Here is a 15,455-nt window from a genome sequence, read left to right on the forward strand (position 1 = left end):
AATGCGTTCATGAACCAATGTAAATTAGGGGATTCAATTCCAAACGCTTATACATTGAAGGATCTTCTCCACTTCCTGTTACTGTAGAGACAGGATGCGTTAGTGCTATCTGTAGAACGTCTGCTTAAGTTGTAGGAAAGAAACATATTGCAGAACTGTCTATGTGCACTAACAGCTGAAATCGATCATTGAAAGCTGAATGACTAGAAAGGCACGATGTAACTTCCTAGCTCAGTGCGACTAGTTGAGAAAACGATCAATCGACCAATGCAAATGGAATATCATTGCACAGCAGGGAAGAATGACGTGTGCATTTCCCACCTGCTGCTTCAGCTGATGCACCAGCCTGTCTCTGTCTCGCTTTAAGGTCATTACTTCATCTTGAGTCTTCTTCTTCTTTGAGGAAGATAGTTCAAGCAAGGCAATCTTTGCATCTTTTTGTGTGATAGCACCAAGTAACGCTTGCTGCCTGAAATGTAAAAAAAAACAAAGTTGGGCACCTATGCACAATCTTTGGTTGCAATCCCATGGAAAACGAATACATTCTTGACAACATGACAAACTGTGTGCATAACATTACAGAATCGTGCACGTAATAGTATAGTGCACATATTCAATTAACTGAAGTGAACTCACTTTCCAGCATGCTGTTTATGCATAGGCCAAACACTTATCAGCAATGTAGACCTAATATACAAAGAGGATTTCAAATGTATGGAATCAGTGCATCATATTACCTCATTAAAATTACAACTGTAAACATGGCACATTCTAAAATGATGGCGAAACCACGTTTGGTTAATTACCAAATTAGCATTCTATCTTTTAACGGAAAGAACCCAGCATTTATGAACCCATGAAATCAGATCTAAATGATGATTATCTGAAGGAGTCACAGAATAACAAGCATCGTCATCACTTGTGTGAGCAACTTGAGCTTTTGTATGCATCATAGCACTTCCATATCCTCCAATTCCTCAGAAACCATGACCTCACAGGAGGCTTTTTGCTAAGTGGATACTCCTAAGCTATTTGTTGAGAGACAATTCCAATCTAATCACTGATCTCAGGATATCTCCACAACATATATCTGAAGGCAGAGAATCTAATCAGAATTATTTACATAGTCATCGGTTATTCTGAAAACCTAGTTTTTGGGACTCTCGAGGACCGTGCAGTGGGCCTGATTCACAGAGCATTTTTCAATGAGATTGCACCATTATAAAATGCTTCTTTGAATCAGGCGCTGTGTGACTCAGGTATAGAGCAATGAGCCAAATCACACTAAAATCAAACAGAACAGTATTTATTGAAGACATAACAAAAGGTACCATTTCGTAAATGGGAATTTACCCAAGAGCCACAGATCTTAGACTAGTTTTGGAAGAAAGTATCCTAATTGATTGTGCATGGGATTGTTTGAGTTGTATTTTAGAACAATATGCAAGAAATACAATCCACCCTTATTTAAGTGAGAAGACCCTAGCTTGAGATAAATGTATCCTCCTGGCATTGCCTATGTGCTACAGTACTCTTATCCTCCCTAATGGTTACCTTATCTACAGTAGATCTGTTTACACTGCAATCATACTTATATAGAGTGCATGGTATGAATCACTGATCATCTGGGAGCTTGCTCCTTCCAAATATTCTTCATTCTGCTTTAAATGGGACCTTCAGTAGTGGGGAGAGGACTACAGATCCAACACTAAAAGGTGATGGATGGAAAGCAGCACTGAATCATCAATGTTTAGGGTTATAAAGTCTCCCAAAATGTCTTGGGTATGTCCAGATACGGGTCATTTACTTGCTGTGATAGGGTTCATACTTACACCTGACTGACGATGCTGAATGATTTTAAAACATTTCTGTGGTATCTTGTAATTCAATGCAGAAGGGTTGTCACCTATCAGTTCAGGGCAGAATGCCCATTTTAAAGTAGAAGCAGACATGATTTCTGTACAATTTCCCCCCACCTGAAATTATGGAGTGACATTCTGTCAGCTCTTTGTTCAGTGGTTATGATAAATTCAAATTATTTTATCCATTACTCCTCACTTGTGTTCATGGGCCTTACGTGTCATGGATGAATTCACCCTAGGTCATGAGCTCGCCGGTCATAAAGCCCTCAATTGCATTTAACTGATCATGTCGAATGAGACGGAAACAGGACTTGGGTAGATTGTGATGCCAGGTGGAAGAGGTGTAGTCTAGCAGTTTGAGCTGTCCTGCCAACTTTGTGGTGAAACATAGATTGATTTCCAATGGATTTGTCCCCATCCATAAAGAAACAGTGGTCTGGAAAATTTTGGAATTGGAGGCTACAGAGAAATTAATTGCCATACCCTCTCTGACAGATTCTGATATAATGACCCTCAGCATACCACAACTTTTGGAGAGTTATGGGTGGTGTTCAGCTCTAGTTTCAAGGTTGATATATACAGAGAGACATCTGTCGGGGTGACATTGAGCTTCGCTGGTCATAGCATACAATTATAGTGAGAGTTTGTAGTCATGGGAAATGGGATTGGGAGTGCTGAGGGGGCATGGCCAATTTGTTGTCACCGGGGGGCATCTAAGCCTTTGTAGTTCAACCACGGTTTCGGAGAGCCAACAGCTATGTAGCCCAGAGGCTGCTGGCCTCTTGGTTTCTGTGCCCTGACTGTTCCTACATTTCCATGATGATGCCTTACTAGCCACCTTCCGAGGAATGACTGTTCCTACTTTTTGAGATAATGCCATTCTAGCTGAATTCTGGCCATTGGTGGATGGTGTTATATATGGCAAATCAAACCTTAACCTTGTCGCCAATATGACTGCCTACTGCTGGCAAGCTTAAAGGTTTTCCAAGTCTGCATCTTGGGTTTTATCCTCATTATTCCTTAAAAAGCTAAAAAACCTCTGTACACAAGCCACATTTTCAGAGTGTCAATATGTTTTGTGGTATACTCTTGGTCTGATCAGTTGCCCGGGTGTTCCAGGGATGCTCTCTGCGTTGGCGTTTGGAGTCATGCCACAGATGCTCTCTACCACCCGGCCTTTATGCCCCTCACTCCACTTCTCCTGACCTGACCTGTTGAGCCAGTGTGACAGGGTTGCTTTCTCCCTCAGCGTTTGGAGTCACGGTCCCACTTTCAATTCAACGTACATTGGAATCCCCACCGAAATAGCTGAAAGCCTGCAGAACTAAACCTCGAAGCATTCTGTACGTTTGGGCAGTCTAACATCTATGGAAATCCCAGCTGAAATAGCAGAAAGCACGCAGAACTACACCTCCCACCATTCGGGCAGTGTATTGTCCTTTGGAAGGCCAAGCAAAATAGCAAAAAGCCCACAGAACTACACCTTCTATCCTTCTGTGCATTCAGGCAGTCTCCTAGGTTTTCATTCACACAGTAGGACCACTACATATTTCCTTAGACAACAGCTCCCTCTAGTGGTGACAACAGATGAAGCGGGCAGTGTGGCCTCAGACAAACATACATCTGGTCTTTTATTATATAGTATGATATGCCAATGCTGTATCAGAATATTCAGCTACTATTACTATCCAAGGGACTGCTAACTTTCAAAAACAGTTCACATCAGCATAGGCTTGTATCACTGCTGTCTGATAAATGCATCACATTGCACTGAACAGCTTGGCTGTCTACTCTAGATCAATCATGTGTGATTAATTGCATTCAATTGGTATCAATGCACTTTGAACCATATTCCATTAGCCGAAACGGAATACAGTAGTAGTATCAATAAAACATCATTCCAAGCAGAATAAATGGATGGCTTCAAATTATCTTTTATGGTTATAAATCATATTGAATCTTCAGCTTTGAATATTTAGTTGGCCCACAACAGAACTGAATAACTTCCTTAGATTGAAAGAGCCCAATCCCAAAAGATGTGTCCGCAAATGGTTATCAAATACAATGATGGGATACACTGTTCATATCCATGCATTCTATTAGTATCATCCTCAAGTTATTATAATGGTGACATACCCCCTACTCCCAAGGGCCCATTATTGCCTGTAACAGAACATTGCTGATAGAAACTTAAAGAGCAAGTGAAATATTTCCTGCTTTCAAGGTGTTATTGCTATACTTTATAGGACTGTCAATAATTGTATTTACGCTTTACTGGAAACCACTATTCCAAATTTCAAAGAAAAATGTAACAGCACCAATGGATCCTCCCCACAGGCAAGTGGCAAACTGAAATGGTCGTACTTTGCGCTATAACCCAGGAAGACTAAGCTGCCATCCTAGGGAACAATCATACTGTCACCTGTGATGATGACATACCCTAAAGCCCCCTCATTGAAGCACACTGCTGGTGCTGCCGCCTCCCTTTACTCTGCACTGTGAATAGATCCCTAATGCAAGGCTTCTTCCCTGATGCAAAGAAGACAGGTAAATTCATACTGCATCTAAAGTATCTGACGCTAGCTAACCCGACTATGTATAATCAAACCCTTTCCATATGCAGCTGATTTCAGTACTGTCGTTCAAGCATTGTTCCTCCGATGACCTGACCTGTATGTTGGGAACACCTTCCCAAATGGTATCTCTGTATCTATCGCTGTTCCCCATTCTGCTGTATGTCTCATCATCACTGAGTCAAAGAAATGGGATCACATGACTCTGGTCCTCAGATAACTACACTGTCTAAACTACAGGCAAGAATCAACAAGACTGATCAACCATCAAGTTTTAATCACACTAGCTAAACTACAGGCACGCATCAACAGGAGTCATCCCCCATCAAGCGTTAACTACTCTGGCTAAACTACAGGCATGCATCACTGGGAGTGATCCACCATCAATCGTCAACTACACTGGCTACACTACAGGCAAGCATCAACAGTAGTGATCCACCAGGAAGCGTTACCTACAATGGCTAAACTACAGGCAAGCATCACCTGGAGTAATCCACCATCAAGAATTAACTACACTGGCTACACTACAGGCAAGCATCAACAGGACAGGAGTGATCCACCAGGAAGGGTTACCTACACTGGCTAAACTATAGGCAAGCATCACCTGGAGTGATCCACCGTGCAGTGATCCACTGTGCAGTGTTAACTACACAGGCTAAACTGAAGCATGATATAAAATGTGATGTTAGTATCATATGAATGCAAAGTGTCATCGTTGGAGACTATGACGTTCAATGTGTTGATTAACCCATAAATTCCAAATTACTTCTCCTTGGCAATTGGGATTCAGGAATGTCAGACCAGCTGCCAATTAACACATGATATACACAGCAGGCGATGAATACGTCAAAGGAAAACACACGTCAGGTTTGTAATAACACCTTGGTCCTTCCTGATTTACAACGGAATTGTTCAATGGGAAAATCCCATTGAAAAACACCCCTTCATTTTGGCTGGGGACGACACAACGAACACTGAAGAAGAAAGTGTTCTCTTCAAGGTTTCTTGCACCATGTGGAGACTCCGAAATCTATCTGTGGTGGTCAGTCTTCTATTTCCAGCAGATAGGATCTACTTCTGCAGACTGACCAGTCCGCAGGAATCCAATGCCAGCTACGGCTGTCATGTTTATCAGTGAAGCTGCCATTACTGGACTCCATAGATCAAGACCGACCCACTGCATGAAGGTGGGCTGTCATGGGAACCCAATGTCTTTCCAGATTCCCATCCCTGTCACTACGTGCATGAAGAGATACAAGAGAATCTGGAAGAAAGAGTGAGAACCACGGGAGAAACAGTGATGGGAATCCTTCTGACGATTTCTACAGCAGAACTGGAATAAAACTCATATAGAGGACTAGACACACACCTTCAGGGACCTGTTGGGCCCTGAAATCAACTAAATATCCAAACAAATGTAGATAGATCAAATAAATCGAGTCGTAGCGCAGAGTTTAAATAGTGGGTGAGAAATTATATCAGAAGTGGGGTTCCCATAAAGTCAGGTGCATCTGTGGTGCAAATCAAAATAAAAGTGTCTGTGCACATATAAAAACAATATCAATACACATTGCTTCAAGGGGGAAGATCACATGATTTCAAGTTTCTTCTGATCGTCAGCAGTTTGGCTGTAATGAAAATAAATGAGGATATTAATTAATGGAAGGTTTGCTGATTTCCACTGACCACAGACCCCACACAAGAACGCCAAAATGCTCTACATCAACTGTAGTCATGGAAGGCTGTAGAGGTTTCACCAGTAGACGTCCAATTTATTATTCGGACAATGACACTCAACATTTGCGAAACCTAAATGCTGAGGGTAATACAGAGGCCGCTTTTGGATTTGAGGACAGTACTTTGCAGGAGTCTGGGGGATACAGTGTCTGGACACTGGGCGGTACAGAGCAATTGACTACAGCAAGCAGAAGACAAGATCAATGGTGTCAAACGACCATATTGGAGGAATGATAATTAAACAATCATGACATGTGTGGAAGTCTGTTCAGCTGGTAATAATGGGGCTGCTGTCATTCACATCGGTCTTGTATAGCACCGTTCTGCCCTTCTGCTGGTCGCACTGTGCTTGGTCCTGAAACTAAAGAGGCAGGGGGAACTGTTAGTGGGATGAAGGGGGAGGAAGATGAAAAACGTGGTTTTGATGAGTAGTCGGCTGAAGTACCCGAATCATTACTTCTGCTGTGTGTTCTAAATGTTTGCCGGTGACACTTGGAATATGTTTAACTGGAGGGCAGGGCCCAAGATTTTATAGGTTAGGGAGCTCTCTAGGTCATGGTTAGTTGCTGATGCAGGGAGGCGGAAGGGAGAGCTAAAGCTTTGTGATAGCTTGAATAATGTTGCTGCAGTAACTGAGGTGGCTGGATGGGGGGGATTGTGTATTGAGTAAGGTTTCAGGAGGTTTTAGAGGGTAGTCTGTTTGTTGAGGGGAAGATGAGAGTTGACAAGTAAGGGGTACATGTAGTTGGCGGAAAGTGTTGGGCGACATTCGGGAACAAGGTAGCGCCTAGATGCCTCCGGGTTATGTGCGCTTGATAAATGACTAAATAAAATGATAAATAAATAAAGGTAAAAGGCTCCATTTATTTGCATCCGTTTTAGTTGAGTCGAACTAGAATCCAGCTGTTTTGCAATAGCCATTTGTTGGCAAGTCGCCTGTGGATTCCCAGGCTTTTAAGGAGTTCCTTCCATTGAGCTCGAATTGCTCCGCTTAGGTTGCGGTTAGGTTTCAGCGCTGGACCTGTGCTGGTGTTATAGGCTTTTGTGCTGGTGATTTCTGGTTTTAGTCGAATAGTCAGATTGTTAGCTGTTTCCTGAAAGGCATCTGCTCTAATGTGCAGATGTGTTTGGGCAGATATCTCCAGATTCAACAGTGTATAGCCCCTGATGACAAGCATTGTCTTGGGAGGATAGCTCAGGAGCAATGCGCTCGCCTTGGAAGCCAGACGACACGGAGCAACACAGGTTTGATTCCCCAGGTCCGCGCTTAGAAACCTCTGAGTATTAAGCGCATTATAAATAACCAATTACAATTTACAATTACATTATATCGATTAGCACCCGGGTGCGTGCAATTGCTTTTCTTTTTGGTGATTTGAATTTGTGCATAGAGCTCAAACCCGTTCTCCAAAATGAAAAACAGCAATGAAAGGAGGTAGTCTGCCAGGTAAATTTAAAAGAGAGCTGTTTTGAAAATGAACAAGCAACTTTTCAGTTTTCAAGGCATCACACAGGACAACATGTGTGACCTGGTTAGCGAGGTGCAGGAGGAGAAATGGCAGGCACTTCAGGTAAACAGACTATTTTAAATTCAAAAGGGCGGCTGAGGAGAATTGGACACCAAGGAAGCAAATAGGGGTGGAGACGTTGAGAACAGCCATCGGCAATCCAGAGCACAAGCTTATACTGCGGCGATAGGCCTTGAGGTGGCAGGTCCACCCTTTAGCTAATGGCCCACTGCCCAAGTTAAGAGCCCAAGCACAGCGAGGGTCCCTTAGTGAGGCTGGCAGGCCGTTACCTACATGGTGGGCCCGCCATCGAGAGGCATATTGGCATTAACACCCATGTAGTATGCTACATGGGTGGTAATCAGGGGAGTTGCTAGGTCTGGAAAAGATCCGGGGCTAAGCTGATGTCGGAACTGTTGGGACTGGGGGCTAGCTAGTCTTTTGGCTGTAGCTCCTGAGATTCTATCCGGGGCTACAACCAAAAGATCAGGGGCTATAGCCCCCTTAGCCCCCCCCCAGCAACGCCCCTGGTGGTAATGGTTTAGAAAAAAAAGGAAAGTATTTTCAATCCATGTACGGGATGCGTCGCAGAGTGATGTTCATGGAGAGCAAATACTACACCAACATGGCTGCCATGGAATTGAAAGGCTTCCATTTCCTTGGTGGCCACACTGGGACGGGAGCTGACAGGAGCTGCAGCGGCGGGTTCCTGCAGCCGTAATCAGGTAAGTAGGATGTGGGAGAGAGCGAGGGAACAAGACAGGACCCGGTGGGGGGAAGATGGCGGGCAGGGTAACAGCCATCAAGCCGCTTGGGACGCGGGCTATCACTAGTATTGTCATCGTGCGTTCGGATCTCCCTGACTGACTGGCTTCCCTGCTCAGGGTGCTAATGATATTTCAAGCCTGCATTCCAAGTTCATTCAGGGTGCTAATAAGCAGTAACAATTGGAGCCTCAGTGTTCAAAGGCAATGTGGGGACTATTTCTATCATGATATTATATTTTATTTATATCGCACCCATACACAAGCGTTTCAAGGTGCAAGTATGTGCGTGTATGGAGAAAGAGTGGCAAGGAGACTGTAACTGTGATTGATAAGTAACCTCAGGACAAGTTTAACCTAAAGGGGTCGGGGTCCTGCTATAGCCCATGTGAAGCAACACACTTCTGTTTATTTATTAATTAATTTATTGTATGTGTTGGTAGCGCCCAGTCGTGGAGGTATCACAGCGCTAAAAGTACAGGTAAGCAGAGCATACAGTTACAAGTATAATGACAGTTGCTGTTGCTGCCTTACCTGCGATTCCTCTAAGCTGAGAGCACTTCATGCTACGTGATAAAAAGCACAAATCGTTTGAATAATAGCAAAGAAAGAAAATAATATTTTGTATGTAATAGTCTGCGCTTTTAGTGAAATGTCAGTTTTTGCCGAGATGTGTTGATGCTCATCATTTCTTAGACACAGTCAATGCATTTCCTTTACCCACACATGTATCTCATTGCTTTCTGTGATGGTGATTTTGCCGTATGGAATCATAAACGATATTTTCACCGAACTGACACATATTATATGTATGTTTCAAACATTTGCTTTTACTGTTGAAGCTATGCAGCGTGATAATTAGCACATGTCAGCACTCTTCAGAAAGAGTGCTATTTTTGACATGAAAGTGATGACACATTCTCTCCGTAGCAGGCGCATGGGCCAGCAGACCGATTTACAGGGCCACTTACTGTGGCGTAGCCGGCCCTCTTGAGATAAGATATGGGAAACAGTGCTTGCTTTTGCTTTCCCCAGCCATGTAAACATATTCAGATGGCACATAGGTTCCTTCTCACCCCATTCACAGAATCATATCACTGTAGAATATTTCTCAAACGCATATGTCTTAGCAAATATATTCTGCCATAGTTATGCAGCAATACTAATGAATACAGAATAGGTACATTTCATATTGTCATTAGAGATTTTGAAAATTGTACATATTGGGGGTCTGATTCATGGAATTATTTGCACCAAAAAACAGGGATTTGCGGGCAGAATGGCGCACATATCCCCGTTTTTCGGCGCAAATAATTCCATGAATCAGCCCCTTAATTTGCTCATGACTTCATGAAATTGAATGCAAAACTAATATGGCATAAAGTATACACAGTTCTGTAGTTATGCAACACCATATTGAGCCCTTCATTGCTTCAATCCTCAATGACCTTATCATTCCAACGTTCCAAGAGCTTGGGAGAGGTTTACGATGAAGAAGGTTGGGCAGAGGGAACATCACAGGAACTTGAAATATGGGGTTATCCATATGTAAGAAACAATTGTAGTCCATCAGCCCACCATAATCCGAAGATGTTCATTTCTCTCCCACACATCATAGAGTCAGGTCCAATCAGAGGCAGAGTTTCCAGATTATGTGTCCAGACCTGGCCCAGCACCTTTCAGGGTGGAGTGATAATGTTTTTGACAGACAATCATATGCACCTGGATGGCTAAATGAGGGGAACAGTTTTGCTATGTATCCATGGCTACGACTATTTGGCGTTTTTTGTACAAAGAGGCAGAGTTTTAAAATCATTTCAGTTTGCAAGTCATTTTAGAATACCAATTAATGTAGGACAGATTAGAGCTTTCAAGGCATGTGAGATGTGACTCATTTTGTTCGGCATAAAGATGTGGACTGCATGTTGGTGGGTCGCCAGTAGTGCTCTTAACGACTTAGTTGTTCGAGTAAAACATAGGCGTCCAGGAATGACATCACTAGAGCTTGGATTAGTGTGTTTAGTTGTGACATGAGATGGCAAGGATTAGCCATCTCTGGAGTAAGAGAAGGTATTTTGGTTACAAGTTTCAGTTGAGAGGTCAATGAGACAGTGAGATATCCATATAAAAAGGATATCTACTCAAAGTAGCCTCACTAACACACAAATGCCTCAACAACGCTGCCCCCCGCTACTTAGCCGACAGAATAAGTAAACACACCTCCAACAGACCTACTAGATCCTCCAACGCTAATCTACTCACAGTTCCCAGGTTCAAGCGCAACAAAATGAGCGGCAACAGCTTCCAGGTGAAAGCAGCCCAACATTGGAACTCCCTACCACCCTCTCTAAGGACACCCCAAACCTACACATACTTTAGACGAAACTACATACAATGGTTAAAGAACAATGACCGCTAACTCCACCCAACCTACATCACCGTTATAAACTATGTAATTGTGTATATTTGTAAATCTGTAAACTCTTGCCTTTATCATGTCTGCTTCAACCATCTATTGTCCCATTGTAATTACTGTAATGCATTGTAACCTGTAACCAAGCTGTGAATAACCTTGTTGCTCTGACATCCTCATACCCTCGGGTCTGGTGCGCAATACAAATGAATAAACTAAACTAAACTAATACCCAGGTGTCAGACCGTGTGCTTAGTGGACAGTGATGATGCTAGTTGAATGGGTTATTCCAATGGTTGTTAGTGCCAGGGATCAGTACCATGGTAATTCAAGTGTTAAGGTGAGCAAATTAAACTCTTTTCTTAAAGATGAGATATTGAACTATTTCATGAAATAATAAAGGGCCCACAAAATATAACATAAAAGGTGGTTTACAGAAGATATTCTACCGCAGGAGAGGGTGGAAGATGTTACTGCAAACCTTAGCAAATTGGAAAAAAGGTTTAAAAAAAGAGAGAGTCATGGTTCCCTGATTATATCAACTATTAGTAATCTAGGCCTCTTGCTCACTTTTCTGATCCTAGAAACATGCAAAATAAGTCTGCACTTGCGTGCAATAACTGTTCCAAAGATGTAAATGTTTCCACAATAGTCAAAGACTTGCTTAGCAGAGCTGAAGAAAACAAGAACTGTATATTTGTCAAACTTAATACATGAAACGTATTGATGCTGATGACATTTGAATGAGAATTAAACATATTTAAACAGGAGTTTTCTTTATGCAAAGCAAGTGTACTGAAAATGCATTACCTACTGAATGCCGAGCTTCAATATGCATTTTGGAGTACACAGATTAATATTGGTAAAGCCTATGTCAGTTGTGTGATTTCCTGAGTTTACACATTCAAGCGCAGGACATCTGAAACACAATTGTATGATATAGAATCTGCAGTTTTAAAGGACTGCCTCTATTATACATTTTGTATGCAAAACAAAATCGTAAAAATGCAAGGCCTAGTGCAAACATAAGTAATGAAAACATTTAGCTTCAATATCAGCACTTGCAGATGTTTTATTTACTTAAAATAACATGAGAGAAGATAATGTAGAAATGTGTAGAATGTCTAGTATCTTTTAGCGACTAAAATATAGAAAGAGAACCTTAGATTAAATGTGTGTATGGACTGAAAATAGTGACTTTTCTTTTGGATACATATACATTGCGGTGATCTCTAGGATATGAATGGAGACCAACTTAGTTGAAGTTACCTTCTTCATTTAAATACATTTTGATTTTTGAATACCACACTGTCTGTTTCTTGCCCATTTCTGGGGTGGGATTGTATTAATAGGGAGATTAAATTATGCACATATCTCTACAGGAGGTTCCCAGACCCACAAAGCAAATGTGAACCCTTAACCCTAGGGCCCCTTAAAATGAGGTGGCAATACTTTGAGATAGATGGGGATGCACAATTTACTCAAACATCAATAATCTAATCGACTCAGAAAGTTGGCAAAACTTGGTCTGATTTATTTTCAATTGTCTAAAACAGGGAGTTACAACTGGGCATCAACGGACGTTCGCTCGATTTCTCTCAGCGCATATCATGAAAAACACAACTTTTATATTCAAAACTCATCATAAGTGACGTCACACTACGTGGCAAACTACAAAATCCTACTTCGGGATGTGATAGGATTACAGGGAACATCTAAGTATACGTTCCATACTGACTGGGGACATGATTGGGTCGCTACTGTCAGCTGGGCAACTAAGCCCATCTCAAGTGCAAGTCATCTTGCGTGTAATACTAATATTCAACACTTTATTGGTTATACAAACTATAGGGCTCTTTGATACGTGGCCCCCTACCATTGGTTTGGCACCTTTGTACCCTCCTGGAATTTTCCACATGCTAGAAGCACGCAGGCCACCACTCCAGGTGCAGGGAAGGTCCGTGTGATCATTTCTCCCCTCCCAATTAGCCCAACATCTATCATTACTCTTGCAGTCTGCCAGTTAATTAAGCCTTTGAACTTTGCCTTGTAGAAGCTCTCTGTGCCTGAGAAATAAAGGGAGTATCTTCTTGGTTTCGGTATAGCTCGACCCGATATTTATTTTGGTCCGACCATGTGACTGGAAACCGTGTTTCTGAACTCTTTGCTGTATTTAATTCTATTAAATGATGAACCTTTGACACCTTCAGTGTTTTTGCATTCCACTTCATACAGAAGTGTGTTTCTTTTCCACTTTCATGTAACTACTGGATGGAAAACCAGGCTCAGGGTGGCCTTGTCTTCTTGTTACTGGACCAACCAAGCCTTTCTTGTATTTCTCTATTGCCTTTAGTTATTTTCCAACTGTGCCACACTGTAAAACCCTTTCCAATCACAGGGTTTCAAGCCTTGCTTAAAGTGCACTGTGGAATATCCTGGTTCTATACATTCCTATGTATTATACATTGGTGCATCACTGCAACTATTCACTATGTAGCCAGCCTTAAGATGACTTTGTCTACTTGCGTTACTCTGTCTGTACAAGTGCAAACTGATTTGTATTTTCTTCAGCATTTCTGTAGCATGAGCATCTTTATCTCGAGCCTGAAATGTTTCTCCTCTTTACCACCTCCTCTGCAGAACTTATAGAACGTCTATGTTCTTTTGCCTTGTGCATCTTTTCTAGGTGTGTCATCTTTGCTCCGCATGACGTCACCAGTCTTCTCTATCACTCATTTTCACACTTCTTCCGGGACTTTGTCCAAAAGGCCATTACTTCTTTGTGAATGCATATAGGGCTTTCTCAATGGATACCTTGTTTCCAGAATGTTCTGTGGTACAGGCATTCCCACTGGTACTGCACGTTTTGCAATTTCTGGTTCCCAACATATAGGCAACATGGGGGAGGAGCTTTTGGTCGGGGTACTTGAGTCCACCTCTGCAGATGTGAATTGTTACACAACCGATTGTTGATAAAACCTACCTCGAGAGGAGAAAGTCCTGAGTGTCTGGATTTGACCACGTGACCATTAGCTGAAACGTAGATCCTTGTATTATCTCTCCGAGCCACACGCCTAGCTCATAGAGGGAATATATTGGAGAGGGTGAACAGATGTCACAGGTAACTGATTAGACATGTAGGAAAGTCTCAGCTATAAGAAATGTCAGACTACTTTCATAGACCAATGAATGGATATACAGCGTCTATTATCATAAAACAATAATGGCCAGATTTACAGACAAAAAATACCATGGAAAACATTTTTGTAATTGGTGTACAGCATTAGACAAAACAGATACATATATATTTTTTGAAGGTAGAATAACTTGACACATTAATCAAAAGTAAGAGTAAAGAATATCAACTTATTCTACAAACATGGAATACAAAATTTCAAAAAACACTTATGGCCTGATTTACAAGAATGCTTTCAGTGGGACCTTCCCATGTTGAAATGTGTTTGTAAATTTGTATATCAAACCCTAAGAGCATTACTTGGAAAAAAAATAAAGACAACAATAAACAAACAGGCACTGACTAATATGAGTGTGATTTAACTAGCTTCAAGGATGCTTCTTCGAGGGGAAGCAGGTAGTTTAGTAAGTCAGGACACTGCGTCTGATTAGGGAGTAATCTGGAACAGCACCATTTTGAGATGTTGAATTCAGCATCCTGCAGAGCATCATATTTTATAAGAAGCCATCTACATCTTAAATGGTAGACATCACAGCAACAAGGGGCAACCAGGAACTTCCCTTAAAAATGATCTGTAGCATCTATCAGAATAAAATGTAACCTTTGCAAATAAGTTCTTTATTAGTGTAACAATATGAAACACTAACTGAAGGAAGGGCAATGTAATAACCTGTTGAAAGTTCAACAACATGGAGAAGAGCTTCAGATGTCGGTATAATCATGGGTGTATTCCACAAACTTGACTATGGTGCGTTGGCGACGCTACAGGGATCTAACCCTAAGAATGGCATGGACATTGTGAAGGCGGAGTTCATGGCACCATAGTCCGGTTCGGGAATACACCCATGATTATACCAGCATCCTCAACTCTTCACGCAATCTAATGCATCTACTAACAATACATTAGCACTAGGATTCAACCTAATCATCCATTTCATGCAATATTTACAAACACTAGGACCAGATATGACATCGACGTGCAACTCACGGATCACCTACAGACTTAGGATGAACAAGGCCTTGAGGACGACTAAGGTCGAAACACGTGTCAGCTGACCCCTATGAAAATAAATTACTCTTTTGGCTGACCTATTTGGAGGACTCTAAACTAATTTTATACCAGTAAACCGCTCACCTAACCTTAATTAGGCAGAGCGCAAATCACCCAAATCCAATTCAATTCACATATTATTGTTTCAAGGCCCTTTTTGGGTGGGCCCTGTGGAACGGGTGATGCAGCCTGCCAAGAAATATAATTCCAGTGGTGAAAGCGCACTTCATAGGATTCAAACCCATATGCTTCATTGTATGAGCTTCAGATGTCATTAGGCAAAATAAATGATTATGTAGAAGAGAACCATAGCAGTGTCACACGCATAATAGGAGAAAGAGAAGCTTGTGG

General features: G+C 41.9%; 1 protein-coding gene across 14 annotated transcripts in view; it reads right to left on the reverse strand.

Moving 5' to 3' along the window:
• Window positions 1–15,455, reverse strand: part of ERC2 (ELKS/RAB6-interacting/CAST family member 2) — a 4,434,974-nt gene that overhangs the window by 1,073,199 nt on the left and 3,346,320 nt on the right. For all 14 annotated transcript variants that reach the window (XM_069643656.1, XM_069643655.1, XM_069643659.1 and 11 more), the window contains one exon: window positions 322–469. In XM_069643656.1, the coding sequence (XP_069499757.1) occupies window positions 322–469 (148 nt within the window). The remainder of the gene's footprint in view (window positions 1–321; window positions 470–15,455) is intronic.

This window comes from Ambystoma mexicanum, chromosome 2p (genome assembly GCF_040938575.1).
Source record: "Ambystoma mexicanum isolate Mex_15411 chromosome 2p, UKY_AmexF1_1, whole genome shotgun sequence".
In the NCBI taxonomy this organism is placed as follows: domain Eukaryota; kingdom Metazoa; phylum Chordata; class Amphibia; order Caudata; family Ambystomatidae; genus Ambystoma; species Ambystoma mexicanum.